The 15,921-nt window shown below is 42.7% G+C and overlaps 1 protein-coding gene and 1 long non-coding RNA gene across 2 annotated transcripts in view; one reads left to right on the forward strand and one right to left on the reverse strand.

The window, feature by feature from the left end:
* TRAF4 (TNF receptor associated factor 4) overlaps positions 1 to 6,263 on the forward strand; it is a 34,434-nt gene extending 28,171 nt beyond the window's left edge. Inside the window, exons 5-7 of the mRNA XM_075263622.1 lie at positions 543 to 704; positions 2,072 to 2,227; positions 2,875 to 6,263. Of these exons, the coding sequence (XP_075119723.1) occupies positions 543 to 704; positions 2,072 to 2,227; positions 2,875 to 3,507 (951 nt within the window). The 3' untranslated portion in view covers positions 3,508 to 6,263. The remainder of the gene's footprint in view (positions 1 to 542; positions 705 to 2,071; positions 2,228 to 2,874) is intronic.
* LOC142194492 (uncharacterized) overlaps positions 1 to 15,921 on the reverse strand; it is a 182,846-nt gene that overhangs the window by 59,561 nt on the left and 107,364 nt on the right. The gene's annotated exons all lie outside the window — the stretch shown is intronic.

The following is a 15,921-nucleotide window of genomic DNA, read 5'->3' on the forward strand; positions in this document are numbered from 1 at the left end:
AGGAATCCTATTGAAATGATGACTGCAGAAGTGGAGAGTCTGACCAGCCAGATGGCCATCTATTCATATGGCCAGACCATAATAGCCCGACCCCCTCATCTCTCTGAGTAGTGGAAATAATACTATTTACCCAGTGCCATGTTCAGTATAATTATTAAGATTTATTTCCAGTTGTCACTTTACTCTGTGATGTCTATTTATTGAGCATGTCCATTTATCTTCATTTTACTATTACCACGTTTACATTTTCGTTGGCGCAATCTACTTATAAGGCAATTTCCACAATCCTCTTAAAAAATCCTCCTTGTCGTGCCGATCACATTGCCTGAGCTCAGCGTCCTGTCTAATATTTCACATTTTCGGCTAATGACTTACACATTTACAATTTAGACTGATAATCTTTGATGTATTAGCTGTGTCAAACCTCTAAATGCCTCTCCTCTTTCTCACGCTGAGTACATCTTACTCATTTGTCTCATCGCAGTATACGGGGACGCTTGTTCCTTACATTAACCCCTTCTGTTTTCTCTGTGTTATATTAGGATCACCAGGGCTCCTGTCCCCAAGAAAGCGTCTATTGTGAGAACAAGTGTGGCGCTCGAATGATGAGACGCGTCCTGTCGCAGCATTCACTGTCCGAGTGCCCCAAGCGTACTCAGCCATGCCCCTACTGCAGCAAGGAGTTTGTCTTCGACACTATCCAGGTAATGAAGGGATCATATATTAGTGGTGGAATGATTTGTGTATCGCTGTTCTACCTATGGGAATCCTATTAAACACTGCTTTGACTTTCAAGCAATATTTCCAGTAAAAACTACCCTTTTGATATAATAAAACAATTCTTATAATCGGACAATAGACTTATACAGTTTCTTCTGAACGCTGTATAACAAGGGAGCCCAGGTCCACTCAGATGTAAGGATATAAGGTGCAGTAAATAATGACCATGGATGTGTGAAGGAGAACAGAGAACATTTAATGCAAATCATTGAGAACCAATGAGGGGAAATTATGTGACATCATTTTGTATGCTATTTATGTATTATGACATCATTATATGTATTATGACATCATTATATGCATTATGATTGTGTTGTGTTATCACTGTATAGAAGATTCTTGTGCTGTGACATCACTATATACATTATCCCTGTACAGTGTGACATCACTGTGTGTATTATCCCTGTACAGTGTGACATCACTGTGTATATTATCCCTGTACAGTGTGACATCACTGTGTGTATTATCCCTGTACAGTGTGACATCACTGTGTGTATTATCCCTGTACAGTGTGACATCACTGTGTATTATCCCTGTACAGTGTGACATCACTGTGTACATTATCCTTATACAGTGTGACATCACTGTGTGTATTATCCCTGTACAGTGTGACATCACTGTGTATTATCCCTGTACAGTGTGACATCACTGTGTACATTATCCCTGTACAGTGTGACATCACTGTGTGTATTATCCCTGTACAGTGTGACATCACTGTGTGTATTATCCCTGTACAGTGTGACATCACTGTGTGTATTATCCCTGTACAGTGTGACATCACTGTGTATTATCCCTGTACAGTGTGACATCACTGTGTACATTATCCTTATACAGTGTGACATCACTGTGTACATTATCCCTATACAGTGTGACATCACTGTGTATATTATCCCTGTACAGTGTGACATCACTGTGTACATTATCCCTGTACAATGTGACATCAGTACTCTGAATCCTGTAAGCTTTGGCATAATAATAATTCCTTTTTTTTATTTTATATTGCATACATTATAATCACAATAATCCAATCATTTGCAAAACATTTTCAAGTGTGCCTGACTTTTGTAAATCTTACCCTTGATATCCTTATGTCTGATCAGAGTTGGTTAATAACCAGGTTGAAATCTGCAGACAGTCATAAATAGGCTACACATAATAGCAGAAGATTGTAGGATGTCTGTGAGCACACAGAAAATGTATTAGCTGTATTCTGCAGTACATCATCATGGTCATAATAAAGTATGAAAACCTTTGATATATTGACCCATATGTCTGTATTTTCTGTTTTCAGAGTCACCAGTATCAGTGTCCACGGTACCCCGTCACATGTCCCAATCAGTGTGGTATTGGCAGCATTGCCAGAGAAGACCTGAGCGGACATTTAAAGGACAGCTGTAGTTCTGCTTTAGTACTGTGTCCTTTCAAAGAATCTGGCTGCAAACACAGGGTACGTTTTCGACATAATGCTTAATATGACTTACTACAAGGCTATGTTCACACATGGCAGATTTGACACATGGGGTTATTTCTACAGCATGTGCATTGATGAATGGGACTGTCGGAGAAATTTCTGCCACAAATTGACACATCTTAGCCCAGTGATGGCGAACCTTTTAGAGACCAAGTGCCCTAACTGCAACCCAAAACCCACTAATTTGTCACAAAGTGCAAAAACAGCAATTTATCCTCAATACTGTGCGGATCCACAATGGTGGACCGTTATGGACAGTCTGTTATAATATCACTTGTCTGCTATATAACAGACACTAGGTGATAAAAATAGTGCAGGGCCCCCACACAATACAGTCTGCTCCACAGTGTCTGATACACAGTACAATTTGCTCCACCGTGGGCCCCACACAGTGTAATCTCCTGCACACTGGTCCCACACCGTATCATCTGTTCCACAGATGAGTGCCTACAGAGAGCGCTCTGCGTGCCACTTCTGACACGGGTGCCGTAGGTTCGCCATCATGGTCCTAGCCTATCCTAAGAAGAAATGGAAGTAAATTGATCCAGTAAATTTTTGAGAAATATAGTTTAGACTTGGCAGCAAGTTATGCTAACTTTGTTCTATTTCCTCCTTTTTATTAGTGCCCTAAGATTGGTATGAGCAGACATCTTGAAGAAAATATGAGAGCTCACCTGAGTATGATGTCCTCCTTGGTTACCAGACAGAGGCAGGAGATCATAGAGCTGAGGAAACAGGTGGAAGAGCTGTCGGTGAGCAGCGAAGGAATACTTATATGGAAGATCAGCGACTACTCCCGCAAACTGCAAGAAGCCAAGGTCCGGGGCAACTATGAGTCCTTTAGCCCACCATTTTATACGCACCGATATGGCTACAAACTCCAAGTTTCTGCATTCCTAAATGGTAACGGCAGCGGTGAAGGCAGCTACCTTTCAGTTTATATAAGAGTCCTCCCTGGCGAGTACGACAACCTTCTAGAATGGCCTTTCTCATACCGTGTCACATTTTCATTACTTGACCAAAGTGACCCTTCCTTGTCCAAACCCCAACACATTACAGAAACCTTTAACCCTGACCCCAACTGGAAGAACTTCCAAAAACCAAGTGGCTCTCGAAATTCCTTAGATGAAAGCACCCTTGGCTTTGGATACCCTAAGTTCATCTCTCACGAGGACATACGAAAACGTAACTATGTACGTGATAACGCTGTATTTCTTAGAGCATCAGTGGACATTCCTCAGAAGATCATCGCATAATCGAAGGATGGACGTTTGTTTTATTTGTTTTCCACTAGTGTTTTCTCCAGTTTCAGTTCCTCAGTTGTATCACTACCTAAGATGGTCTAGCTGGAAGGAGGAGATACGTAAGAGGTACAGAAGTTTTTTTTGTCCTCCTGTAAGTGTACGTTTTATTTTGCGTTCATGTGACCAAGTCAACTGTGAAGCCTTGGAGATGGGAAGATGGTTTACTAAACCATTCCTTTATTTTTAACAAAACTTTAAAAAAAATCTGTGACCAAAAGTTCACCTATGTTCTTCTCTTTTTGGCAACAGCTGCTGCAAAATGGAGACTAAAATTGTCACCTGGCATTTTACATTGGCAACAATTGGGCAGTCTGTATCGTGGATGGGTTATGCAGCTTATAATATCGGATATTTCTGAACTCGCAGTGCAATAGACTGCTGAACTTTTTTCTTGTCCGAGCTGCAAAAAAACAAAAGAAAAAGCTCCTTCAGGCTCCAGAGGTGTTTGTGAGGTCAGCACCTAAGAGCTTGTCCTTTGGAGAGCAAACCTAAAGTCCAGGTGCTAACATGAAGCCAAAGTGTCCAACCAAGGAGAAAGGACTGAGAGGTGTACCCCAGGCAATACAACAGAGATGGGTCTACCTCAGGGGGTGTTTGTGGTGCTGGCATCTTGTGTAACTCTTAGCCTAAGTGAATGCTTTGGCTACAAAGGGTCCAAGGGTTTACAAAAAGACATTGGCCAATAAGTGCACTGGGAACATGCACGTCACATGACAGAGTAGTGTCTTGAGGCCCTTCGTCGCCCAATGTGGCCGCCAGGTTCGGTCCATTTGTATTCTGCGCAGCAGCATTTTCTACTCGGATTTTGTAGCCTTTTTACTCATTTTGTAATTGAGCGTTTGATAATGATAAGTACTGGACAGCTTTGGGAATTGATTCTAATGATTTCTTAGCTGGGGTATTCTGTTACTGATAATTGTATGATGAGAATGTTCTGTCGGGTGCGACGTCTCTAATGCGAGCTCCGCCGCTCGGTACATTTCAGTGAAAGAAATCCTCTTGTGAATTAACCGTCTGAGACACGCGCACAGCACTGAGTGATAGGCCTGTCCTGCCATAATAAAATTAGTAGTAGTATGTAGAATATCACAAGCGGAAGCGACCTCCCTGTAGTGACCTACATTTTGTATTTGTACTTGTATTTCTAAAAATCTAATTGTGAAAAAAAAATTTCTGGTATCATTCGTGTGGACCCATGACCTGCACACGGAGTATAATTTTAACTTGGCTTATCCTCATTCATCAGACCGATCACTAGGACAATGTGTCAGCAGACCCTAGGCATGGAAAATGGAGTCTCGAGTATTTTCCATTTCGGTCATGTTTGCCTCCTGATACAAAAATCAAAAAATTTGGATGATGTACTGACACACGGCTTTATGTGCCAGCAAGAGGTGGTGATACTTGTTCCAACGCTGACATATATGTCCTATGTTACCATTCTGTAAAGTTACTGGTCTGTCCATACAAATAGACGCCATTACATACACTTACATACTAGGCCCACAGTAGATATGCCGCCACTTACATGTTAGGCACTAATGGGATGGCACAAGACCAGTGAGCAGATTGTTGGGTCTGAATACATGAATTTGCAGTTTATAAGACTCAGTTCACATCTGATTGACTTATAATGGGTGCCATCATGATGTGATTATACTGGAAAATAAATAACGCAACGTGCATTATTTTTTCTGGCAAATATGGCGGAACATGTAATGGATCTTCCAATGTAGATATAAACAGACCATTAGTCATGTAGCCTCATGTATTATTCCACATGCTTCAAACGGGTTCATCCCTTCACTAGAAAACAGGACCCCTCCTTAAAGGGGTTCTCCATATTACTACCATTTCAGTCACTGTAAAATAAAGGTGTATTATATGTCACACCTTTTCGGGCATTGTCATTATGTCTACTTCATGATTACCTGATGGTTTTCACTAATACATGCTTGTAAGTCCCCGATCTTGAGGAATGGTAACATGTCAGATACTGTATAACAAGTATGATTCCATCTCTCCATGTTCTTAAAGCTGGCTGTACACATTCCACTAATGGCAGTCAAATCCGCTGATTTCCAGGATTTGGGGTTTCCCAAGGGCAGTTGTTGGAGGAGAGAAGGATCAAGTTTTCAATATCTCTGTTCCTTTTGTTCTCAGGGAAGATAAACTATTGTCAGAGCTGTCTAGCAATGGCTTTCTTCCCGCTCTGCATTCAGAACACTCGATCCGAGCATGCATGTTTGTGCAGTCAAGAGTCTACAGCTAGCTTAAATCACTGGTGTTTAACCAAGTGGAAATGTCATGTGCCAGAAGACCCCTTAGACCACCTTTAAGTATATGTGAACCCCCCCACCTTCCCCCAGGAACTCATGTTGATTACTGTACCTACCAAGTGCCAATAGTTAATAGGATCTGCTGTGTGCTGTCAAATTATGGTAGGGCTGACGGGCGAGCCAAATCGGGAGTGATGGTGCTATATGGCAGTGATCTGTAGAACTCTAAACTATCTGGATCCTGTTAGGAATTACAGATCGCGAACACTGTGAGATGGCTCTGAGAACCGCGTCATCCGTGTTATGTAGCGTGTCTGACTTCTTCTTATTTTTCTTGTTAATTATTTATTGTCTAAACAATCTGTTGAATGAAGAATTAATGTATTGGATGGGAGGGGCAGATGATCACCTTTATACTTTTGTATAATAAATCCTCTCCATGATAAAAAACAAAAACTTTGGCTTTTTTGTGATGATTTTATACAGCAGAGATAATCTTTATGTTATGCATTTTATTATATGTTCTATAGGTCACTCTCTGTAGGGAGATACTAACTGAATAAGGGTAAGTTCACACAGCGGAAAGTCATCCTCAAATCGCTCTCTACTTTCTGCCAGGCCATGACTAGCACCACTCAACAATATAACAAGTCGGCCTTTTAGGGTAAGTTCACATGATGTAATGTTGAGCGTGATCTGGCACGTATACATGTGCCGGCCAGTGACGCGCTCAAAATGCTCCCATTTATTTCAATGGGAGTTAGGAGCGTATACGCCGTGTTATTTTGCGCCCGCAAAATTAAGCAGCGTATACGCTCCTAACTCCCATTGAAATCAATGGGATCTTTTATGGCGCGCAAACTCTGACAAGCCGTATACATGCCAGATCACGCTCAACGTTACATCGTGTGAACTTACCCTTACAGGGTCTGATGCAGACTGTATGGGTATTGGTCAGTGCCCATCCGTGGGTAACACTGAGGCTTTACCTAAGAGAGCATGCAGTCATTGGTCACTATGGCTGCCAGGACTTCAGACAGAAAATCATGTGGCCATAGTGTAGCTCCATATGCATGGCCCTCTCTCATTACACTGGGGTGACCTTTGGGACCTAGTCTCCTTTTCAGCCATTCTTGGAGCCCGTTTCGATTGTGGATACCTAAGGCTATGTTCACATGGAAAAATTTGATCCTGACTTCAAGGGGGATTCAGACGCTGAACCCCTAATGTGAGACCGCTGGTGATTTAACCCATTGTTTCTGATACTAAACAGCGAGTAAACTAGTAACAGAAAACCTAAGCTCTGCTTTATCTTTCCGCTGTGGGGTTGGAATCAGTGGAGGGAGACTGCCTCAAATCTCTTTTTACTTTCCATCATGTGACTGGCCCCTACGTTTCCTAATTGATTCAACAATTATGTAAAATGTAAATTTGATTCAAGAAGTCTTGGTTCTGTAAACTTGGAGTCCAGTGACATGGGACTGCCTGTTAACCTTACCTGCCATTAAGTAGTCTGAGGAGTCTGAGGTTCTCTACAACCTAGTTTCCTTGTCTGTAGCTAATTAGAATCTGACTGTCTAGAACAAGAAGTGACTCCCTGGCTAAAGGCTGGGGGTACCCAAAAACCTCTAAACCCCCTCCAGAGCACAGGTCACTCATGTTTGCATAGGAACACAGACATTTCTAATTAACTCCTTAGTGTCCAGCGTGATGCTGGAAAGGCCAGAACCCGGTATTAAACGGTGCAAATCATATTGCACATTACTAAAACAGTAAGGTCCTTAGTAATGGCCCCCTTGGGAGATAATGCAACAGCTCTCTACATGAAGTGACCAGTACGTTGGGTATATTCCTGTACATTGTTGCAGGTCATTAATCCCTATGACTGTACCAGTTTCTCCATAAAGAACCATCCGAAACGCAGCAATGTGTTAACATCCTATATAGGATGGAGAAGGCCACATTGTTCCCTGGTAGCTGCTAACATATTATTATATGTGTCATGGCACCTTCTCTAAATACAGAAGGTCACTTTAATATTGAAGTGAGTGATAATGACTCATTGGGGAAATAACACCTTTCAACAATAACTCATTACACTGCTTTGTGTCCATTCTCTCCAGTCTTCTCTATGGAAGGTGCGAAGAGATAAGGTAGGTGGGACTATATGGGGATTATTAGACATGACTAAAGACTGGTAAACAAAAGGTGTAAGATATAAAGCCATGGATGAAACATTCACTATATAATACAGTGCATCACGGGGTAAACCAACACCTCGGTTACAGATGTGAGTAGATGTTCTTTTTTCTAGGGTTATTATCCCATTATTAACTCCGGTGTGCCTACATCTTGGAGGAGGGGGTATATGTGCAGATGCATTTTTTAAAGCATCTCTGGTTCACAATAAATGCATAGTTAAAGGGGTTGGCCAGAGCAAAGGATTGTATAACCTATCCTAAGGATGGACCATAAATATCTAAACAATGGGGGGCCACAGCCAGCCCCGCACTGATCAGTTGGGCTGATTCTGATGCCCGCACTATACACATCAACGGGCAGTAGGTTCCAATGGAAATCAATGACAGATGAGTTGCAGTATCAATGGCTACCAATACAGGGACCGGAGCCTTCTGCTTATGACTCTGGGTTGTGTATAATACGTGCACTAGAAGCGGGCCAGTACAGCTGATCAGCCCCTGGTCCAACCAAGAGCAGGAGAGTGTCACAGACCAACAAAGCACAGTGTAGACAGGTTAGTCCAAGGAACTTATGGCCATTTTGTAGAATTGAACGGGTACTGGAAACTGGAAGAGTCATACCAGAAAGATTAAAAAAGAGATCAGGTATTTTCACCTTAGGTTTTTGGCTCCCTGAGGCAAATATTTAAATGGCACTGAAGCCACCTGACGGAGATGCACTGAGCCCACCGCACATGTGCAGTGATTGGATGAAGCTGGGCACGTACATCCAACGTCTGTGCTCAGCTTATAGGGGGTCGTTCAGGAATTGGAAAAACACTGGAGGAGCCCAGGGCAGGTGCAACATAAAACAAAAACCATACATGTCCTTGGTATTCCAGTGTCCACAGCCTATTTTGTTGTGTTGTAGTTTGGTCCCCAGGGGCCCCTGTGCACTATGTGACTGCTGCTGCTAATCGGGGGCCTCAGTGGTTGCTGGAGAGGGACCAGTGACATCATCAGCGACTGCTGAGGCTGCTGATTGGGACCAAAGATCTGTGTGTAACTGAATGGGCTGCCGTGACAGACAGCAGAGTCAGAGACCAGACACCGGTGAGTTGCTTTTTTTTTTTTTTTTTTTTTTTTTAAATGTTATGCCTGCTGGCCCCTCTGGATTTTAAGCAATTCCTTTAAGAGTATAATGTCCTATGGTGGCCCCTCACACAGTATAATGTGCCATAATGGCTTTCATACAGTATAATGTCCCGCTGTAGCCCCTCCATACAGTATAATGTCCCATAGTGGCTCCTCCACACAGTATAATGTCCCGCTGTAGCCCCTCCATACAGTACAGTATCCCATAGTGGTTATTCATAGTAGAACACCTTTAACTATGCCTAATACATTTATTGTCAAATGTTTGTTGTGAACCAGAGGATTTCTTAAATGACTTGAAGGGCTGCCCCTGGGAAGCAGACTGGGAGCCCCCAAGCATCACTCAGCAGTCAGTTGCAGAACGCTGCAGCACCTGGACCCTTGTGGTTATGGCAATCCAAATTTAGAACAACCTGAAACTGGACAGAATGTACAGGGGGCTAATAAAAAAATTCTTTCAATGTTTGCTAATTCCCATATCAGTCCATCCACTAAAGCACCTGATGCTGGAGGTAGTTTTATATTACTGTGTATATTTTGATACTAGTGTATGTCATGGTGCGTTATGTAAAGGAGGAACTCCATCCTTAAGCAATGTGATATGGTCATTGCAACTGACTGGACATTGAATCTTCATTGTTGTATAGGAAGATATTTTCCATGCACATGTCTTCCCTCTGGGGGTAAAAGGCTGTGCTGGAAATAACCCATGGCTATTCACCAGATGATCATATGCAAATCTGGGACAACTGAACACGGGCATGAAGGAGACAGGTGTAGGGCTACCGATTTCATTGGCATCAGTGAACTGGAAAGTTAGAATATTTCCATTTACATATGGAAATGACTGGTGTGTTGTGCACAGTTCTGTTATCAATCATCATAGATAGAATATTCCGGCGTCATTCGATGAACTACAGATGTTACACTGATTGTTGTCAAGCTGAGAATAGCTGAGTATAGATATGAGCACGTTCCCATAGACGTATGTTGTAAGCATACCGGGAAATATCATCTAGTGAGAAATATTTAAAGGGAACCTGACAGGATGATTTGGGGCACTAAACCACCCAGTGGGGCTTTAGTGTCCCACTTAGCCTTGTTATAACACAAAGCCTTCTAAAGGTCTATTCACACGGTGGAAAATGGGGAGGAATTTGGTGTGGAATTTCAGCGCTGAATAAAAAGCCTCCCATTGACTTCTATTGAATCACAGAAAAAAACAACTCCCCTATTAAACAGACGGTGCAGATTGACATGAATAAGGGGGCGTTCACACTACTGTCAGTGTCCGACAGGTGGTGTCCGCTCCTAGTGTCCGTTCAAAATCTCGCACAGACATTAGGAGCGGACACTAGCTGTGTCCGTGACACCTGTCATTTATTTAAATGGCGATCGGGTGCGTTCTTTTGCACTCCGTGCCCTTCCTTCACTGTCCGCATGTACATATGTCCGACTTTTCAAGCGGACAAAAAAACCCGACATGTCAGGTTTTTCTGAGATTTTGAACGGACACTAGGAGCAGACACTACCTGTCGGACACTGACGGTAGTGTGAACGCCCCCTAAGAGACTTGTTGCAAGAGCTTTGCAAAAACTTTCCATGTGGGTTTTGGGGCAGAAACTTTACAAGTCTTTGAAAAAAATTGTGTGAACATACCTTAAGGATCAGGAGGAAAATGTTTTTAATAAGACAAGGGGGCGCCATCTGAAAATCATTGGGAAACAGAAGCGATGTCAGGAAATTTTATTTTACTGAAAGAATGGTTGAGGTTTGGAACAACCTTCCAGCAGATGTGGTTGTAAAATCTTAAGACCTGGTTCACATTTGCGTTCAGTTCATTCCGTTCCCCTCTCCGGATAAAAAATGCAGAGAGAAAAGTTCTGCAAGCAGCACTTTTTGCATTTTTCGTGTGGAAACCACATAGACCCCATTATTGTCTATGGGGTCTGCGGGTTTCTTTAGGTAACCACTTTTTTATGTGGATTAGGTTTCCAATCATTGGAACCCAAACAGAAACCCATGCGCAGATGTCAACCAAGCCTAAGGCTCTATTCAGACAACCATGATGCAAAACAGCCATGAAAAACGGACACATCACAGCTGTTTTGCATCCATGGGGCTGTTTTTGAGGATCCCCCAAACCACGATAAAAATAACATAAAGAGGGACTAGATGGACTAGATGTTTTTTTTTTCTTGCCACCAGTCTTCTATATTTCGATGTATACGTTGAGGCTCTGAAAGGACACGCGAACCCCAGGCCGATGAGCCGTAGGATGAATTCACATGCAGCAGATTGTTGCAAAAATCTGTTCCATTCAACAAGCATATGGATTTCTACAAGATGAATGAGACCGTTATGGAAATTTCTGCAATAAATTTATGTGTGACTGCAAGCTTAGAAAATGTTGCAAAGTCAAAAAATTAAATAAGCATTAATAATTAAGCAAAAACTAAGTTTTAAAAAATTTGTATCAACTCTCAGATCCACCGACACTATTCCTGGTGTGGTGTCTGACATGCAGGAGAAATACACATAAGTGTCGTATAAAATCCTGAGCGAGAGACGCGGGAACATGAATGTGTCACATTGATGCTTGCTTCTCTGGTAAACTGCCTCTTGTAATGACAGACCCCGAGCATGGCATCCATAGTACAATGACACCATTGTTGGCAGACGTATGTTCCCCTCCCCCTCCTTCCTGACTGCCTCTGATTCTCAGTGTAGTTTGCATATACGATAACAGTAAAATGCCGCTCTGTTTCTTATAGGGGATAAAACTTTCCACAACTATTTGTTTATTCGTTGACAGGCTTTTTTTTGGTTAATTTTATTTTCACCTGTAATATTTCTATATGTGAAGAAATTTTAGAAATATTCTACATCACAGGATGCTAAAATGGCGCAAAGCGTGAACCTCATTTTACTGTTAGCAGCTAATACGCAGCTTCTATAGCGATTGCCACTCAGCTTTCTCACATTCCTGAATGTTCCATGTTTTTAAGGAGCATTCACATGTTGCAGTTGGAAGTACTTAAAACTGGATGTAGCTTAGATGCAGTTTTTAGTACAGTTTCTTATGTTTACATTTACTTGATGTCTTTCACCTGTTTCAGACTATGCTCAGCTAATGTAACCTTAGTGCAGGAGCGGTGGTGGTCTCTGCTGCTAATGGAACAGTGGCAGCCAGGTACAGAGGAGGCATGACTAGTGCTGCCACCTTACACAAACTGCAGCCTGCTGCCTGAGGCGAGATGCTCATTTTACCTCATTGCTAATGCAGCCCTGCCTCTACCTAGTAATTAAAGTGTAACTAATCTTGCAGACAACTTGTGATTTTCTTCCAGTATTCGTGTCGTTAATATATTTTGTATTATGCTTTATTAACACATTTTGTCTCCTTGATGTGAAATCCTGCATCTCTTTATTTGTTCCCTTGTTTCTGTATTGAGAGCTGTTTCAACCCATATCCTCTCTGGAAATAATGTAGTACAGTATAATATATTTTAGTATATATAGTATAGCATCTTAGCGTCATATGAAAGAAGAGAATCTCCTCTTTTATATGACGCCAAAAGCAAGTCTGTATGTTCTATAATGTCTGAGATATGACTGTTTGCATTGACCCTCCTCCACCCTAATTTTCTCTCCATATTACACAGCCCCGTCCATACACAGTAACATCAGTGAGAGGCAGGAACAGCTCCCAATACAGAAACAAGGAGAAGAGTGAAACAATGCAGGATTTCACAGAAAGGAGCCAAAATCTGTTAATAAAGTATATTACATACATGCATGGGAGAGACTGAATGTACTGAATGGTATCTCTGGTTTTATAACACTTTTGACATGACAGTGTGACATGGGGTTGGCTTTGATCCTTAGAGAGCCAAGAACATATACGCATATTCTTTCTAAGGACCTTTACTCAGCCCATTTGGCTCGCTGCTATTTTAGCGTTCCACCTATCCATTGCTCTGGTCCTCTGATGAACCGGACACTACGGTGACCTTAGCGTAAGAAGCTAAATAGAATTTTTAATCCCTCAACAAAGACAAGACATTGACTATGTTTTTTTTTTTTCTATTTTAGCACTAAATCCTCATTACTACATGCGACGTTGATCAGCGTAATCTTCTTGTATGTTTGGGACACAGGGGTTTTTGGGCCACCATAGTCCGGGAGCGTGTAACACAATAATTGATTTCCTGTGCTGCCCTGTCTTTGGAGAGGGGATGTCATGAGACCCTCACAGAGGGAATGTAGGTCATTACCAGAGTCATCACCCCCAGGCAATGTACATGGTTAACGGAAACCATTCTCATTCTGTTAGGTGCTCACATGCTGGCAGCCACGTGAGCGGGACATGTTATATGGTTATATGGAAATGCCTAGGAGATAAAAATAATGTGTCATGATGCATATTATTGATATAAAAAATAAAGCATACATTCACGTTATTTATGTGGGTTTTATTTTGTGCATATCCAATATAGAAGTAAACAAAATATCACGTGAGCAATGGAATATGAGTAGAAATACACATACAGATTTTCAATGGTCTAGGTATTATGCCTGATCTTCTGGAAGGCCGCGAGGTCACTCCTTCTTCAGGATCCTCCCAGAGCTTCTTTTGGAGATGACATAGATCTTTTTCTTATATAACAGTTTCCAAACACTATTGATCTTAGATCTTGATGATACATCTTAAATATAGACAGTGGCGTAACTAGGAATGGCGGGCCCCGTGGCGAACTTTTGACATGCCCCCCCCCCAACCGACGCCGAAGACCTCGACCGACCCCCTCCTCCGCACTCTATTATGTCCCTTAGTAAGCCCTGCACACAGTATTATGTCCCTTAGTGGCCCCTGCACACAGTATTATAGCCCATAGTGGCCCCTGCACACAGTATTATGTCCCTTAGTGGCCCCTGCACACAGTATTATAGCCCATAGTGTCCCCTGCACACAGTATTATAGCCCATAGTGTCCCCTGCACATACTAGTATGCCCCACAGTGGCCCCTGCACACAGTATTATGCCCCATAGTGGCCCCTGCACACAGTATTATAGCCCATAGTGTCCCCTGCACACAGTATTATGTCCCATAGTGGCCCCTGCACACAGTATTATAGCCCATAGTGTCCCCTGCACACAGTACTATGTCCCATAGTGTCCCCTGCACATAGTAGTATGCCCCACAGTGGCCCTGCACACAGTATTATCCCCCATAGTGGCCCCTGCACACAGTATTATCCCCCATAGTGGCCCCTGCACACAGTATTATCCCCCATAGTGGCCCCTGCACACAGTATTATAGCCCATAGTGGACACCCATAAACAATTATTATACTCTGGGGTCTTTTCAGACCCCAGAGTATAATAATTGGAGACCCAGGGGAATAAAAACACAAAAAATTACTGTTTCTTACCTCTCCCCGACTCCTACGCTGTCTTGTCCGCTGTCGGCCCTCTTCTATGACGTCGGACGTCACATGACCCAGGAAGCAGGTTCATGTGATGTCAGAGACATCAGACAAGTAGGACGGAGGCCTGGCAGGATCGTGGAGAGGTAAGTAACACTGTTTGTTATGTTCCCTTACCTCTCCCGATCCGCCGATCATTATACTCGGGGGGTCTGCAAAGACCCCCGAGTATAATGATCGTATTTGTGGAGCCTGCAGTGTCACTTACCAATCCCGGCCCAGCCAGGATCGGCAAGTGAATAGGGCTCGTAACGGCCTATTAAAAAAAAACAAAAAACGCAGCGGTAGCAGCTGTCACCGGGCCCCCTAATGTCCCGGGCCCTGTGGCAGCCGCCTCGGCTGCATCTATGGTAGTTACGCCCCTGTATATAGACATGCACAGGTCTTGGAGGGTGGACCCTGGTGCCCCAGGCTGACACTGGGAGTGTTGTTCATGTGACGTCCACACGTTCTCACAGTATAGGGTCTAATGTTATACTGTATATGGGAATAGAACATACGTTATGTCATTGCAATCTGCTCAACTAGCCTATAGTTTGTAGTGTTAAGATGAAAGCTAGCAAATCCTGAAATTTGCATCCCACTGATGTGAATATGAGTTGTTCACATACAATATTAATATTGTATAAAATTAATAAGGAGATATAAAATGCTAATAAAATCAATGACTTGTCCCAGCTGCTAGCTGTCAGGGCCTACTATTCATTTACACTATTTATTTCACGGGTTAATATATCTTTCACGGTTTTATTCTGCATCTGCTATGTAGATTTGCATCATTTGCAATGCTAAGCAGCTTAAAAGGCGAGGAAGGCAATTTACAATCAAGGAGAGGATAGAGGATGTAAAGTAGGGAGGACGGTACAAGAGCATAGCACACGTCTGATGAAGGCCCATACCGACATACATAAGGACTGGTCACAGTTTGTATAAGGGCCCATAAGGTCACACGGGTATAGATCCTGTATGGCAGTACAAAAAAACCTTAGTACGTGGCCATAAAGTCTTCCTTGGGCACTGCATGCCTGTAGATATTTTCCTCTAGAAAGCAATACTTCTATTAAAAAATACAGCCATACCTGTGGACTACAATGGAGCATGCTACAAAATATGTACCCTTTGCTAAATGGGATTTTGCATACACATACCTCCCAACCGTCCCGATTTCCGCGGGACATTCACGATTTCGGTTACGTGTCCCTCGGTCCCGGTTGGAGGGAGGTATGTCCCGATTTCAACTCAGATCTGCATCTGGAGAACAT

Source organism: Leptodactylus fuscus, chromosome 2 (genome assembly GCF_031893055.1).
Source record: "Leptodactylus fuscus isolate aLepFus1 chromosome 2, aLepFus1.hap2, whole genome shotgun sequence".
NCBI classification, from domain to species: domain Eukaryota; kingdom Metazoa; phylum Chordata; class Amphibia; order Anura; family Leptodactylidae; genus Leptodactylus; species Leptodactylus fuscus.